The 13,491-nt window shown below is 52.8% G+C and overlaps 4 protein-coding genes across 4 annotated transcripts; 2 read left to right on the top strand and 2 right to left on the bottom strand.

Moving 5' to 3' along the window:
- Nucleotides 1-602: 602 nt before the first annotated feature.
- On the bottom strand, nt 603-1,663 carry NCS54_00602800 (Hypothetical protein; the record flags this gene model as incomplete). The annotated part of the gene is made up of 4 exons (XM_053151505.1): nt 603-1,129; nt 1,182-1,294; nt 1,490-1,561; nt 1,650-1,663. The coding sequence occupies 4 exons, from the start codon at nt 1,661-1,663 to the stop codon at nt 603-605; spliced, it is 726 nt and encodes a 241-aa protein (XP_053007480.1).
- Nucleotides 1,664-2,300: 637 nt separating this feature from the next.
- Nucleotides 2,301-4,723, top strand: NCS54_00602700 (ATP-dependent RNA helicase DRS1; the record flags this gene model as incomplete). The annotated part of the gene is made up of 2 exons (XM_053151504.1): nt 2,301-3,914; nt 3,965-4,723. 2 exons carry the CDS (start codon nt 2,301-2,303, stop codon nt 4,721-4,723), a joined length of 2,373 nt encoding a protein of 790 aa, XP_053007479.1.
- Nucleotides 4,724-5,127: 404 nt separating this feature from the next.
- NCS54_00602600 (Hypothetical protein) lies at nt 5,128-5,882 on the bottom strand (the record flags this gene model as incomplete). Its single annotated transcript, XM_053151503.1, has 2 exons — nt 5,128-5,651; nt 5,705-5,882. The coding sequence occupies 2 exons, from the start codon at nt 5,880-5,882 to the stop codon at nt 5,128-5,130; spliced, it is 702 nt and encodes a 233-aa protein (XP_053007478.1).
- A 4,210-nt stretch (nt 5,883-10,092) lies between these two features.
- Nucleotides 10,093-13,306, top strand: NCS54_00602500 (DUF2183 domain-containing protein; the record flags this gene model as incomplete). Its single annotated transcript, XM_053151502.1, has 3 exons — nt 10,093-10,137; nt 10,304-10,405; nt 10,463-13,306. 3 exons carry the CDS (start codon nt 10,093-10,095, stop codon nt 13,304-13,306), a joined length of 2,991 nt encoding a protein of 996 aa, XP_053007477.1.
- Nucleotides 13,307-13,491: the final 185 nt, after the last annotated feature.

The raw sequence follows: 13,491 nt of genomic DNA, 5'->3' as shown, positions 1-13,491 counted from the left end.
ACTAAGGAGTGCTGTCAGGATAGGCGCGGCCATGGACACTCCATCCATGGAACCAACTTACCCACACTCGCATAGCGTGATACGACTTCAATTCGAGAGACGCCATGTTTCAATACCCTAGAACTGTTGTAGATGACGTGTCAGTTTGCTAGCATAGGGAGTGAGTCAAAGATTCAGTCTGTCCTATGATCGATGAGCATCATAGCCGTTCCATTCAACGGCTTCACGTCAACTCTGAATTACTTCGAGCCATGGCGGCGAGCCGCTCCCGTGGTCCTCAATGCAACGCAAGATGAACAAAGCAGGCACGTTTCCAACAAGATCAATTTTGTACTCATTCACAGGGACTCAAGAACACGTTCCCCGGGAACAAGAATAAGAGAAAAAGCTTCGCTTCTAGTGCCAATCATTCGCCAATGCGTGCGCATCCATTGGCTTTCAACACAGTCCCTCCCCAAAAGTATGAGGCCTCAACTCCAAAGTCCATGCCCGTTTTTGCCTCATGCCGGAGAAAACCAGACTATGTGCTCCCCCTCCCAGTACACTCAACTCATCATGGTCGCGTTCATTACATCTCCCAAGACTTTATGAGCTTGGCGGGACTAGAAGGTCTCTTGGTCGTCCACCTGATCCTCGGCGGGGATCTCGAAACCCTCCTCTGTCGAGTACAGGATGGTCTGGATTTGCTTGATAAGGCCGTCCTCCTGCTTCTCCAGCTCGGGATCCTCGTCGACGGCTTGTTGGATGAGAAGCTCAATGTCTCGGAGCTTGCTGAAGTAAAAGTCACGCTCCCTCTCGAGGCCTGTCACTGTCTCCTTGAGGGTAGCGTTCTCCTGCTGAAGGGCGGCGGTGGCGGGGCCGGCGGCCTTGGCAACTCGAGGGCCACCGCTGGGGGTGCCACCTGCTCGGCGGGCGGCACTGCTGGAAGCGGCGGATCGGGGGGCGGCACCACCGGCGGGGGGCATGGCACCGCCTTTTCGTCGGGCAACGGCGTCGTACTCGTGATCCGGGAAGTTGAGGTCCCAGAAGCGCTTTGTCCACTGCAGGAACTCGAGGTTGTCCTGCATCTTGCACTTGACGAGGGCCGATACGGGAATAGGCTTGTCGATCTGGTGCTTCAAAAAGCAGTCTGTTGAAGGGTTAGGGGGTTGTCGGTGGAGAGGACAGGGAAGTAGACGTACTCTGAAGCACCTTGAAGTTTTGAATGTACAGGTATTCCGAGTTCACATTGAACTTGACCTTGGACATGGGGACGTCCATGTAAATGCTGTCAAAGACTTGGCAAAGGGCGGCGCTAGGAGAAGAATGTTAGACGCTGGTTTCGCACGCAATGTCCCCCTATATCATGATGTTTGGCCGTGGCATTGTGTCTGGCGGCGCAGTCGTGATCTCGATCGCGGGGTTCTTTGTTGTTTTGAGCCGCCATGACCACGATGATGGCACGGGTCTCACCCAATTCAACGAGGGGGCGGGGCAGAGGTCGACTCACCCAGTACCGCATTGCTCGACCTTTGTGATGTTGAGCTGCAGAAGGCTGTTGAGCCACGCAACAAGCTCTTGTCTGTGAAGTAAAGCCCAAGTCAGCACGAGCAGCGCGCCATGGCAGAGGCCGCCATGTCGTAGACGGCCCCGAAGGCATCACCACCAACCTCGACTCGCCCATCTTGAACTGGAGATTTGTTTATTCGGGAGGATCGTGGTACAACGCAAGCGATGTCGGAGCTGATCGAGGCAGCTGATTATCGAGAAACGTCTTTCGGGAGTGCGAAAAGAGTAGAGACGGCGCAGAAGCAAGCTCAGCTAAAGGAGAGATTGCGTTGTCGGGATGGGATGGGGAGAAATTAAAACCATGGATCAGTCTTCGCGCTGATTCCAGAACAGAAGAGTTGGCACCTAGCATTTGCCTGTCGCCCAATCAACCACACTGACGTTAGTGGGGGGTACCGGCGGAGACCAAGTGTTGTGCTGTGTTTTTGCTGTGTTTTGATGGGTCGGTCTGGTACCGACGCGTAGCGCTATCCCAGAACCCCTCCAACACCCCCCGCTCTCACCCCTGAAGCTGGTTGACGTTGGGCTGCTCTTCCAGTGAGGTCACGTGGCAGCAGCTCGCTGACCGCATCCACGTCCTGGCTCGTGCTCCTGGACGTGATGGGAGCTCTCACCGCCAAAATTTTCAAAAGCGGCAGAAAAAAAGTTCGAGATTTGCGCTGGAGGAAGGTGCCCCACTATCCAGAGTCGCATCTTCAACTTCACTTTTTCATTCCATAGGCACGACACGAGTGTCTCTCAATCCGTCCAAGATGGCGCCCTCACAGAAGCGAAAGCCAATTGAAGACGACTTTATCCACACCATTGACGACGACGACGATCTTCCGGTCGAGGAGGAGGAAGTCTCTGCCCAGCCTCCCAAGAAGAAGGCCAAGACCTCCAAGGGCTCCAAGAAGTCGAAACGCGCTACCACCCCCGAGGATGACGAAGAGGAGGTTGCCGAGGGGATCTGGGGCCAAAATGATGACGACGATGGAGCCATGGACTCTGACTTCGAATTCGGCGGCGAGGACGCGGAGGACGTTGGTGTTGAAGAATTCGAGGGATGGGGCTTTGATGGCGCGAAGAAGGGCATGAACGCCGACAAGAAGGGCGTCGACATTGACGAGATTATCCGCCGACGGAGGGAAAAGAAGCTTGGAAAATCCGCCGACAAGGATGCCGAGGAGGATGCCGACCAAGCTGAGGTGGACGCCAATGAAATGGAGGTTGACCTCGACGATGAGGACGACGAGGTTCTCGCCGACGACGCATTTGGTATGAACGTTGCTTCAGACGCCGAGGAATCCGGGGAAGAGGAGGAAGATGACGAGGACAAGTCTGAGAACGAGGCCGAAGACGATGACGATGACGAGGCAGCTTCAGACAACGACTCTGTAGCTACCCCTGTTGGCCACCCCGACGATGATGTCTCAGACCAGAGCGACGATGAGGAAGATGCCGAGGAGGAGGAAAAGCGCAAAGCTTTCTTTGCTCCTGAGGAACAGGCCAAGCCAGGCAAGAAGTCGGACGTCTCGTCATTCCAGGCCATGTCTTTGTCACGCCCTATTCTTCGTGGTCTTGCTTCCGTTGGTTTCACAAAGCCCACCCCTATTCAGTCCAAGTCCATCCCTATCGCTCTCATGGGCAAGGATCTCGTCGGTGGTGCCGTCACTGGTTCCGGAAAGACTGGTGCTTTTATCGTGCCCATTCTCGAGCGTCTGCTGTACCGGCCAAAGAAGATCCCCACGACTCGAGTTGTCGTCCTTACACCCACTCGCGAATTGGCCATCCAGTGTCACGCTGTTGCCACCAAGCTCGCCGCCTACACCGATATCAAGTTCACCCTTGCCGTTGGTGGTCTGAGTCTCAAGGTTCAGGAGGCAGAGCTGCGATTACGACCAGATGTCATCATCGCAACGCCAGGTCGTTTCATTGATCACATGCGAAACTCGGCCAGCTTCAACGTCGACACGGTCGAGATTCTGATCCTCGATGAAGCTGATCGCATGCTTGAGGACGGTTTCGCGGACGAGTTGAACGAGATTCTCACAACACTCCCCAAGTCCCGCCAGACAATGCTTTTCTCGGCCACCATGACATCTACTGTCGACCGACTGATCCGTGTGGGAATGAACAAGCCAGCCAGAGTCATGGTTGACTCGCAGAAGAAGACTGTCGGTACCTTGGTGCAGGAGTTTGTTCGTCTACGACCTGGTCGAGAAGAGAAGCGAATGGGTTACCTGGCATACATCTGCAAGACACTTTACACAGAACGAGTCATTATCTTCTTCCGACAAAAGAAGGAGGCTCACCGAGCTCGCATCATCTTTGGTCTTCTTGGTTTGTCGTGTGCCGAGCTTCACGGTAGCATGAACCAAACACAGGTCAGTATTCTTTTGAGTTTAATGATTCCCAATACTAACAGTATGCACAGCGTATCTCCAGTGTGGAAGAGTTCCGAGACGGCAAGGTGTCATATCTACTAGCCACCGATCTTGCTTCTCGTGGTCTGGATATCAAGGGAGTCGACACCGTCATCAACTACGAAGCCCCTCAGTCGCTCGAGATCTACGTTCACAGAGTCGGTCGTACTGCCCGAGCTGGTCGTAAGGGTACCGCCATTACTCTTGCCGCCGAGCCTGATCGTAAGGTCGTCAAGGCCGCCGTCAAGGCTGCCAAGGCCCAGGGTGCCAAGGTTGTCAGCCGAGCCATCGAGGCCTCGGAAGCCGACAAGTTCCAGGCCGAAATCGACGAGATGGACGGCGAGATTGATGAGATCATGCAGGAAGAGAAGGAGGAGAAGCACCTCGCCCATGTCGAAATGCAGGTGAAGAAGGGTGAGAACCTGATTGAGCATGAGGCCGACATCAAGTCCCGACCTAAGCGAACATGGTTCGAAACGGAACACGACAAGAAGAAGTCCAAGCAAGCCGGTCGCGAGGAGTTGAACGGCATGCGGGAGGGCTTGAAGAAGAAGGCGGGCAAGCTGAGCAACAAGGACAAGAAGCGACTCGACGCCAAGCAGATGCGCGCCGAGGGTCAGGAGTGGAGGAAGGGCAAGTCTTCTGAAGCTGAGATGAAGGCAAGGCATAAGGAGCAAGCCAAGTCGAAAGCCAAGGCAAAGGCAAAGGGCGGAGACAAGAAGAGCGCTCCCAGCAAAGCCAAGGGCAAGGCTGGTGGCAAGAGGCGGTAAAACAAAAGAGGAGTGATTGTCAGCGATGTACAGGTAGATTTTAATGAAACTCATAGCAAGGCACATGCTATTATCGGTCAAGTGAATCAAGGGCAATTACTCTTATAATTACAGGTATCATCGACAAACGGGCGTGTTTTATTCCTCTGTTGAACCCCAGTTCCGGTCAAGTCCTGGAGAGCCAGAGCTCTCTCGTGTAACCACAGTACCTAGTGTGTTGAACACAATCCCCAACTACGATCTGATAATTGATCCAAGTCTATGGAGATTGCAGAAGAGAAGTTCCATTCAGCACCGAGCCTCCGCCCCTGCCACAGGACGCGTGAATTGTGCCCTAGCTCCAGAAGTTCTGGTGTTGCAGTAGGAGTATTTCCTTGCTACATATCAAACCATGACATGCTCCTTTACAGGGCGGCGATGGCAGACACGACGGGAAGGCTTGGGTCAATAGGGACACCGATGCCGGCGATAAGAGCAAGCTGGATTTGAAGTAGGGCAATGAGAGCAGCCCTCAGTCCCGTGACAGCAACACCGAGAGTAACCGAGGCCCCCAGGATAGCAGCAGTAAAGATAGCCAGGGGAGCGATGAAGGGGTTCAGGATCTCCCTAACGGCCTGGATCTCAGCAGCGAAGAAGGCACGGATGTCCGGGGTCAGGTCAGTGACGATGAGGGTGACGACGACGCTGATCTGGCTGATGACCTGGATAGATGCCTCGATTGCCGCGATGAGTTGGACGACTTGCTGCTGAGTGAGGCCGATGATGGCGCCTGCAACACCTCCCACCGCGCCGGTGGTGACAGCAACGATGGAGGCTGTGGCTGTTGCGACAGCCTCGACGATGGCCTGAAGATTGGCTTTGATGATGGTTTGGAGCTGGATAATGATTTGAGCGTCGACGGCCCCCTGAATTTCGGCGACGGCCGTGGCTATAATCTCATGTTAGCCTCTGTTCCCGTTCATTTGTAGAGTTTCTCCATACTGATAGCATCCACGTTGGCTTGGACAGCAGTCTGGAGGGTAGAGACTTGGTTGACAATGACACCCACGGCAGTCTGCTGCTGTCGGGGGACAAGCTCAGGAACAGGCTCAGGCTCCGAGGCCGGTGCCGGAACCGCCAAGGCGAACGACGCAAGGGCGAGGAGGCTCAGGAACTTCATTGTTTAAGTTGGTGATGTGGTTGTCAGGGGGTGTTTGTTCGATGATGATCTGATCCATTGCTATCGCTGGGCGAGTAGGTGGATTATATACTGAACCAGAACAACTGATAATAAGCAATCTCGTCTATCAAGGATTGCTCTTTCATCCTCGATGCCTCCCAGGTCCGGCTGCCGGAGGAGGAGTCTCTCGGCAAGCCACCATGTGCATTCCGGGAATCTGAGACATTCTCTCGATCTAGACTCGTCACATTTCAGAACGGCATTCCAGATCTCCATTACCATAGACATCATGATTGGTTCGTCATAGATCCCACCATCCCTCTCGACGTTTTTCTCTCTTTCCTCCGAGAGCTAAGCTCGACGTGGTTCGGCACACGCCGTTCCCGCCGGCCCGCGCCGGGATAGTCGCCACTTTCACCCCTGGCACTCCGCCGTTTGGTCAAGGTACGCAGGTAGATTCGTATTCAGCTACTTACAGGAGGCTATACGGGTCTAGAAACGCGGGTCGCAAGCCTCTTTCATCCGTGGTGAGACTTGTATTCCTAATGGAGCTGGTAGGCCAACGTTGTTGGCGCTCCTAAAGTTTGTTCAGTTTGACGTGTGTTTGAGACCTTCTTTTTTCTCCGGCTGCCTCGAGTCTCTTGATCGAAGGAACCGTGGCGTGGAAGCTTGTATGCATTAGCCTTTTAGTCTTGCGGTTATGCAGTTACTAGCACGAACTGTTTACAAGCTTACAGACTAATATGCTTTCTTGTCAGTTCCAAGCGTTTGACTGTTATGCCCCTGTTCAGAGCCTTGTTTCCATTTAAGCGCCGGGCTGAACGCATCAAGCCCAGTCCACTCCACCATCACGATGCATTCAAGGATGCCACTCCACCATGACATTCGTTTTCAAGATGGGCAAGGAATGTGAAGATCAAACTCTGTTTCGTTTGCTTGTTTGGACTTCATCCTTGCGTACTTTGAAGAGTATCCGGTGGTGACTTTGCAGTACCATGTGATGACTTCCTTGGCAGCCGGGGGATCACTACCTTGACGAAAGAGTCTCCATATCTCGGTGTTTGGGACATCAGAGACATCCGAGATCTAAGACGTGTGGGCGGTATCGGGGAAGCCGGTAGAAGCTGTGGATTATCAATATCCTCGTCAGTCTCGCATCACAGACGATGACAGGTCTGAAAGTGGCGGAAACCTCAGCTCTCCTTGCATCAGCATGGCAGTTCCACCAAGCAGGTATCAGCGTCCACCGACGACACGCCAAGGCAAAGACGCAGGTGGAGCGCTTCGAACCAGGAAGGTGCGATGAAGGGCCAAGAGATGTTTTCAGTGTGGACTCTTGCGGAAGAAACCGAGATTTGAGCAGATGGTGTGAGCGATTTAAAGAGCGGAAACTGCAGGCGATACGCATCTCTAACCGTCTCTGACAGAGACGGGATAGATGCGGCGGCGCTGTTGAGAGACAGACGGGAAAGGGGAAGAGCTGGAGAGGGAGTGGTGTGGAACGCATCTGATGGGTTGTCAATAAGACAAGCAACACATGGGGTACGTGGTCGTCGCTGTTGGACTTGATATCGTGATGAGTTTGCGTCAAAGTATCGAATACAGGGACACTTACTGGCTTGAACCCAGAGTCGACGGCATCAGCCAAGAGTGTCATTGGAAACAAGGCACGGCACAACTGGGCTGCCACCACAATGTGATGCGTCTATCTGCAGCTCGTTTGGGCACGGCATTTTGCATTGACAAGACGTAATTCACAGAGCTGAATGATCACGGATACTCCCTTGATACTCGCAACCATCGAGATGAAAGTTGTAGTTCAGAGTCCTAGCAGACAGGGCCACCATGTATCCTTCCCCCCACCTCTCCCAGGGCCTCTGTCACTTTCTCGCCTGGCTACCAAGGAGCCATGAATTCACTATCCATGGGAAATGTTACATAGGCTCTCATGACGAATGTAGACAGTCCTCTACTCATCTGGCTCCGTTCGTGAATGAGGGATGCATAACACCATATCCCATCGCTGATACGCCGATTTAGAGCGAGACTGGTCATTTCTGGTTTATCATAGATTTAAATAAGTGCTTCTTGCCGAATGGTTTTGGTACATTGATCAAATGCGGAATAAAGCCCTACGCCAGGAGGCATCCGGTGGGAAACAACATTGTCTTGAAGCCCGCAAAAATGAGAAATTACTCAATGAACACTTTGCATAAAGGGATATTTAGCCTTTCGATATCATTTCTTCTACCTTTAACAGCAAGAAACAGCCCATTCTGCCATCTGAATCGGTAGGTAATGTACCGAGGAACAACATACCTCTGAGACCTGCCCAGAGTTTTGCAGCAACATGACCAACACTCTCTTCAATTGAGCTTCTCTCTGTACTTTCAGCTGGTTCTCACTACAGTCAGGTTCATCCTTTGCCCCATTCGTTGCACTTTTCCTCATCGATTAAGAAATACCAGGGTGTCATTTCCGGCCCAGCTCTTGGAAACTTACCTACCGTGCAGGGCTGCGCCTTTCCACGGCACAGCGCATTCCTCTGCCAGCTTTTGACCCTTTTGATTAAGTGAAAGGTGCAGAGCGGTAATTGATATCCCCAGGGCAGCTTTGGGACCGCACCCAGAGCACCTAATACCTCGAGAACCCACCTGCAGGCACCCCCCTCGCCATCCTGACGCTCAGCAACAAGGCAGGCTGACAGTCAATTCACTACCAAGTAATTTGGATCGCGAAATTTTATGATGCTTGCAAAGCCAAATGCATCCGGTGCAACTGGCCATCATTGACGGAGTGGATCCAAGGTGCTGGTCGCCTGTCGACCGGAAACACCTCTCCTAGCCCTCCTAGACTTCTCCTAGAAGTTCTCAACATAGCAATAGAGTCTAGATTCAATCTTTTCCATCAATTAGCGAGGCACAAGTACCTTCCCCTAGGAATAACATCATGGTTGGCTAGGATCTTACGGCCCAGATCCCTCGGGTTATCAAGGACCTCGATTGACTACTCCAACCTTGGACTGGCCAAAGCAAACGCATTGTTTACAGAATGCTCTGGTCTTTTCAACATTTGTTCTTCCATTCATTATTCTTCTTCAAAATGGAGTTCTCGAATTGAGTCCTTGAGCCACATCGTTCGCGCCACACCGTGTTCAGAGGTGAGATGAAAAAGGAGTCAGAAACTCCCCCTAACCCTAAGGGGCCTACCACTTCTGGAAATGACCTTGGAGAGCAGTATTAATTTTGGACCTCTCCCTCCACATATTGCCCGAGCAGCTGCTCCGGAACACATTTAGGCTAGTTAGTACATGCTTATCCTCCTCTACAGGTGGCCACAATAATGTAATAAAATGAACAAACAGTAAATACGATTTTAAGAGTATTGCCTTCTAAGTCTTATGATATGCCTTTTATCATTTCTATAAATAACTGTATAATTTAGAGAGAGGTTTTTGAAGGGAGTTAACCCCTATTTTGCTTTCCACCATTGGTGTCATATTTACTTCTTTCGTCTGCATGAAGAACTGAGCGGAGTGCTGGCGTCCGCTTCATCCATTGTTTCACGCGGTAAATGACCTCCAAAAGGCACTCGGGGTGTATTAGTGCACATACGTGAACCGAAATGTCTGGGAACCTGAGAGATGGGCCTAGATCATTGCGCTCAGAGCGCTAGGGAAAGGCATAGGACTATGTCCCAGGGCCATTCACCCCATCATTTGGTGAGTGACTCGGAGATGGTTGCTAAGAAGGAACAAGAGACAAACAAAAACAACTATTTCGCCACATTTCGGTGAGGAACAAATGAGAGTTGAGTGGAATTCTGACTGTCCCATTTCCTGTGAATGCTCCTGGATAACACGGCAAGAAAGGCGCACGGGAACCAGGTTATAATGAGACAAGAAGCGCACAGTCCGCAATACGAAGGAAACTATGCGACCTATGACATACGATATAAATAAACATAGGGTGTAAGATGCTGAAACCTCTTGTCATGTGCAGTTGTAGGTTAACTACCTGCGCACGGGGTTGAAGAAATAAACGAAATACTAGTAACCGAGTATAGTATAACAGTGACCAAGGTCTAATTCCTCTCCAATATTATACATAACTTTAAATAAAATTCATTTAAATAAGAAATTCATTTAAATAAGAAATAAAAAGAAAACATCTTCTTTTCTTCAGGTTTATTTATTATTGTCATTATTATTATGCCTTACCCTTGGAGGAGAATATGCAAGTTCAAGTTTGATGACGTAAGGTCCAACGCCCACCTCGGCTGCGCCTTGCTCTCCATTCCAGGCAGCTGGAGGTCACGAGTTCACCATCCTGCTGAGACCAACATTGCTATCTTCAAGACCTCCAAAACCCGCCGGGCAGACTCGAATCATGTGCACCAGTCATCTTTGACCGTCGTGTCAGGCTGAAAACGCCCCCGTCAGAAGACGCGCCCGCCTGCGACGAGCCCGTCGCCCGTCGCATCCACCCAGCTCGTCTTCTCCCACCGTCAGCCGGACCGTCATCGTGAGCCCGCCGTCCAGAGACGTACATCCTCGCATATAAATCGGATTCCCCGTCTAGGGAGGACTAGTCGACAAGGTGGCTCCGTTCAGGTTCTTCGGCCCCTATCGCCCTCATCCGCGCCACAAGCAGAGCCTCCTGCGCTTCCTCTTCCCACGTGCCGTCCGAGAGCGATATCGCGAGCGACTACTCAACTTCCACCTCAATACTCTTCCCTACCTGAAGCACAACTTTCAGTCACGGGTCTACCGTTATATAGTTGAGCGCCAGCGTCGGCGCGCCGACAAATCTCGAATCGTAGACATCGTCGCAAGGCAGGGTAGACGACTGTGGCTGGGTCAGCAAGCACATCGACCGGTCAAGCATGCCAGGACCCGGCACAAGGGTCTCGTGGCACGCAGAATGCCGCCTATCGGAGGGAGTATGACGGGCTACGGCTCGGACCGGGCTACCAGCCCGGATCGGGAGAGAGGATACCGAAGGAAACGGCTGGCCGCCATGGCGGGCAATTTGTACAGGAGCGGCCAGGCAGCGGTCACCGAGATCAAGGAATCATACGCCCAGACTAGGGCGCGAGGTATGGACGGGACATATGAGAACCACGGCCGGATACACATTCCAGGGGCCTTCCCTGATGTCGCCATCACAGTTCAGGGCGACGATCAGATGGTCCTTTTCCCTTCATACGCGAAACGACATACAAAGCGAGACTGGGGCGAGACAGCGATGCACCAATCAGAAGCTGCACATGGAAGTATCAGAGACGAGAACTTCTGGAGGCAAGAATGGGAGAGGAACGAGGATGAGAATGCCATCGTCGACGTCGACGTTCGAGGCTGGATCTACTCTCCTCATACGGGACCAATGACACGGAGGAATCGAATATTGATTGGCCTGGCACGGCAGCTCAGCGGTATCCCAGCTCCTAGGGCCGATCAGTCTTACAATCTCAACACCGGACCTGCTCGAACTCATCAGATGCACGAGGAGCAGCGGGAGCGGGAAAAGATCGAGCATGAGGCGCGGCGCATTGAACGACTAGGACAGCAAGAGAAGCGCGTGGCCTATCGCGGAGGCTACAGTGAGAGACCCCAGGAGAACAGCGACCCAGAGACGGACAGCTTCTACTTTCCTCGCTCAAAGAGTGGGAATCAGTCCCCAGACTCGGCTCCATCAAGTCCAACGATGCCAGCCAGGACTTTCTCGACATCCACGACTGAGATGAGCGAAGCGGATCTGGCACTCGCCAATGCAAATCTCATGGCGCGAATAGCGCCATTCATGACGAATCCTTCTGTTGCTCTCCCCATCACGCTCTTCTTCTACAACGACACCAAGTCTCAGTCAAGAACTGTCATGACCAACGATGCAGGGCATTTCATCATCCGCGCTGCGCTAGACTTTGTACCAACACATGTTCGAGTTCTGGCTAGCGAGGACCTATCGGCGACCCAGGAGATCAAGCTCATCGAGCCTTATGGAGTCAGCCTGATCAGTGACATTGACGACACTGTCAAGAAGTCCAACATCTCAGGGGGCGCCAAGGAGATCTTCCGCAACACATTTGTACGCGACTTGTCTGAGCTTTCGGTTGAAGGCGTGAGGGAATGGTATAATCGCATGTACCAGCTTGGCGTCAGCATTCATTACTGCTCAAACAGTCCATGGCAGCTCTTCCCAGTCCTGGCTAGCTTCTTCAAGCTCCACGGACTGCCTCCAGGATCCCTTCACTTGAAGCAATACAGCGGTATGCTGCAGGGCATCTTTGAGCCAGTGGCTGAACGAAAGCGATCAACCCTAACTCGGCTACTCAGGGACTTTCCTGAGAGGAGCTTCATTCTCGTAGGTGATAGCGGAGAGGCTGATTTGGAGGTTTACACAGAGCTTGCTCTGAACAATCCTGGCCGTATTCTCGCGGTCTTCATCCGAGATGTGACGACACCGGAAGAGACACCCTTCTTTGACCCTGGCTTTGATCCTAATCGGTCAAGGACTCCAAGCGCATACGATGGTTCGCGAAATGCTTCATCTCAGAACCTAGTACCAGGCGCATTCCGAGAAAGGAGGCCATCCGCGGGTCCAACCATGGGAACCCTGATCGACTTTTCTGATGAACCTGGGGAGACGACGGTGGATCGCTCTGCCGCTCTCGCTCAGATTCGGAACTCGAGCGTCCCCAAGACTGCCAGCACAACCGATCTTCTTGGTGGACGTAAGCCTCCACCGCCTAGACCAGCCAAGCCTGCAGCCCTTAGAAGCGCCAAGTCTATCACTGAGTTGAACAAGGGAGTCGCTGGACTTGGGCTCTCCCGACAGAACTCCGAGGAGCAACCCCCGCCTCCTCCGCCTAGGAAGCCCATTGTGCAAGTCAGAGAGCCCACGGCACCACACCCGCTATCGCAGATCCAGAACTCTTCCCAGCAGAGTATGGGCAGCAGCAACAGTGGCGGCTTTAAGATCCCAGCACAGCCGCGCAATAGACCTGCTGCGTACGATGCTGATCGTCCCCCTCCACCTCCCCCAAGAAGGCGTGCTACGCCATCCAACATCACGGAGCCGGGTCCTCGCCCTCCGCCACGCCGTACTCAGACTACAACAAACTTAGATGTAGATTACGAACCTCTACCCCCGCCGACAAACGGGCCACCATCCTTTGGCACTGCCAGATCTGGCAGCCGGTCTGACGGCAACACCCCAACCGGAGGCTCTCCCACCTTGGGGCCTCAGGCGGTCAACAAGAAATTAGAGTTATGGAGGAGGAGATTGGCGAGGGCACACGAGCAGTTAGACGGGCTGGGAGTAGCTCTGTACACTTGGCGGCGTGGCGGCGACGTCATCGCCGAGGCCGAGGGCATTGTGAAGCAAGCCCTCGCTGACATGGAAAGAAAGAGGAGGAAGAGGTAGTTATGAAAGGAATTCTCCTAATAAACACGTACAATCCGAGAGGCCACTTGGATGTTTTCAAGATGCAAGACTGGTGTCTTTTCCATTGATGTTTGATTGTTGCTGTTGGCATTAGGAGAGGGATGTTGAAGTTGGCCAGTTGAGCTTGCCCGCCGTCTTGTACTCTTTGAAGAGATCCTGGAATT

This window comes from Fusarium falciforme, chromosome 4 (assembly GCF_026873545.1).
Source record: "Fusarium falciforme chromosome 4, complete sequence".
Taxonomy (NCBI): Eukaryota; Fungi; Ascomycota; class Sordariomycetes; order Hypocreales; family Nectriaceae; genus Fusarium; species Fusarium falciforme.
This window is presented reverse-complemented; position numbering and strand designations above follow the sequence as displayed.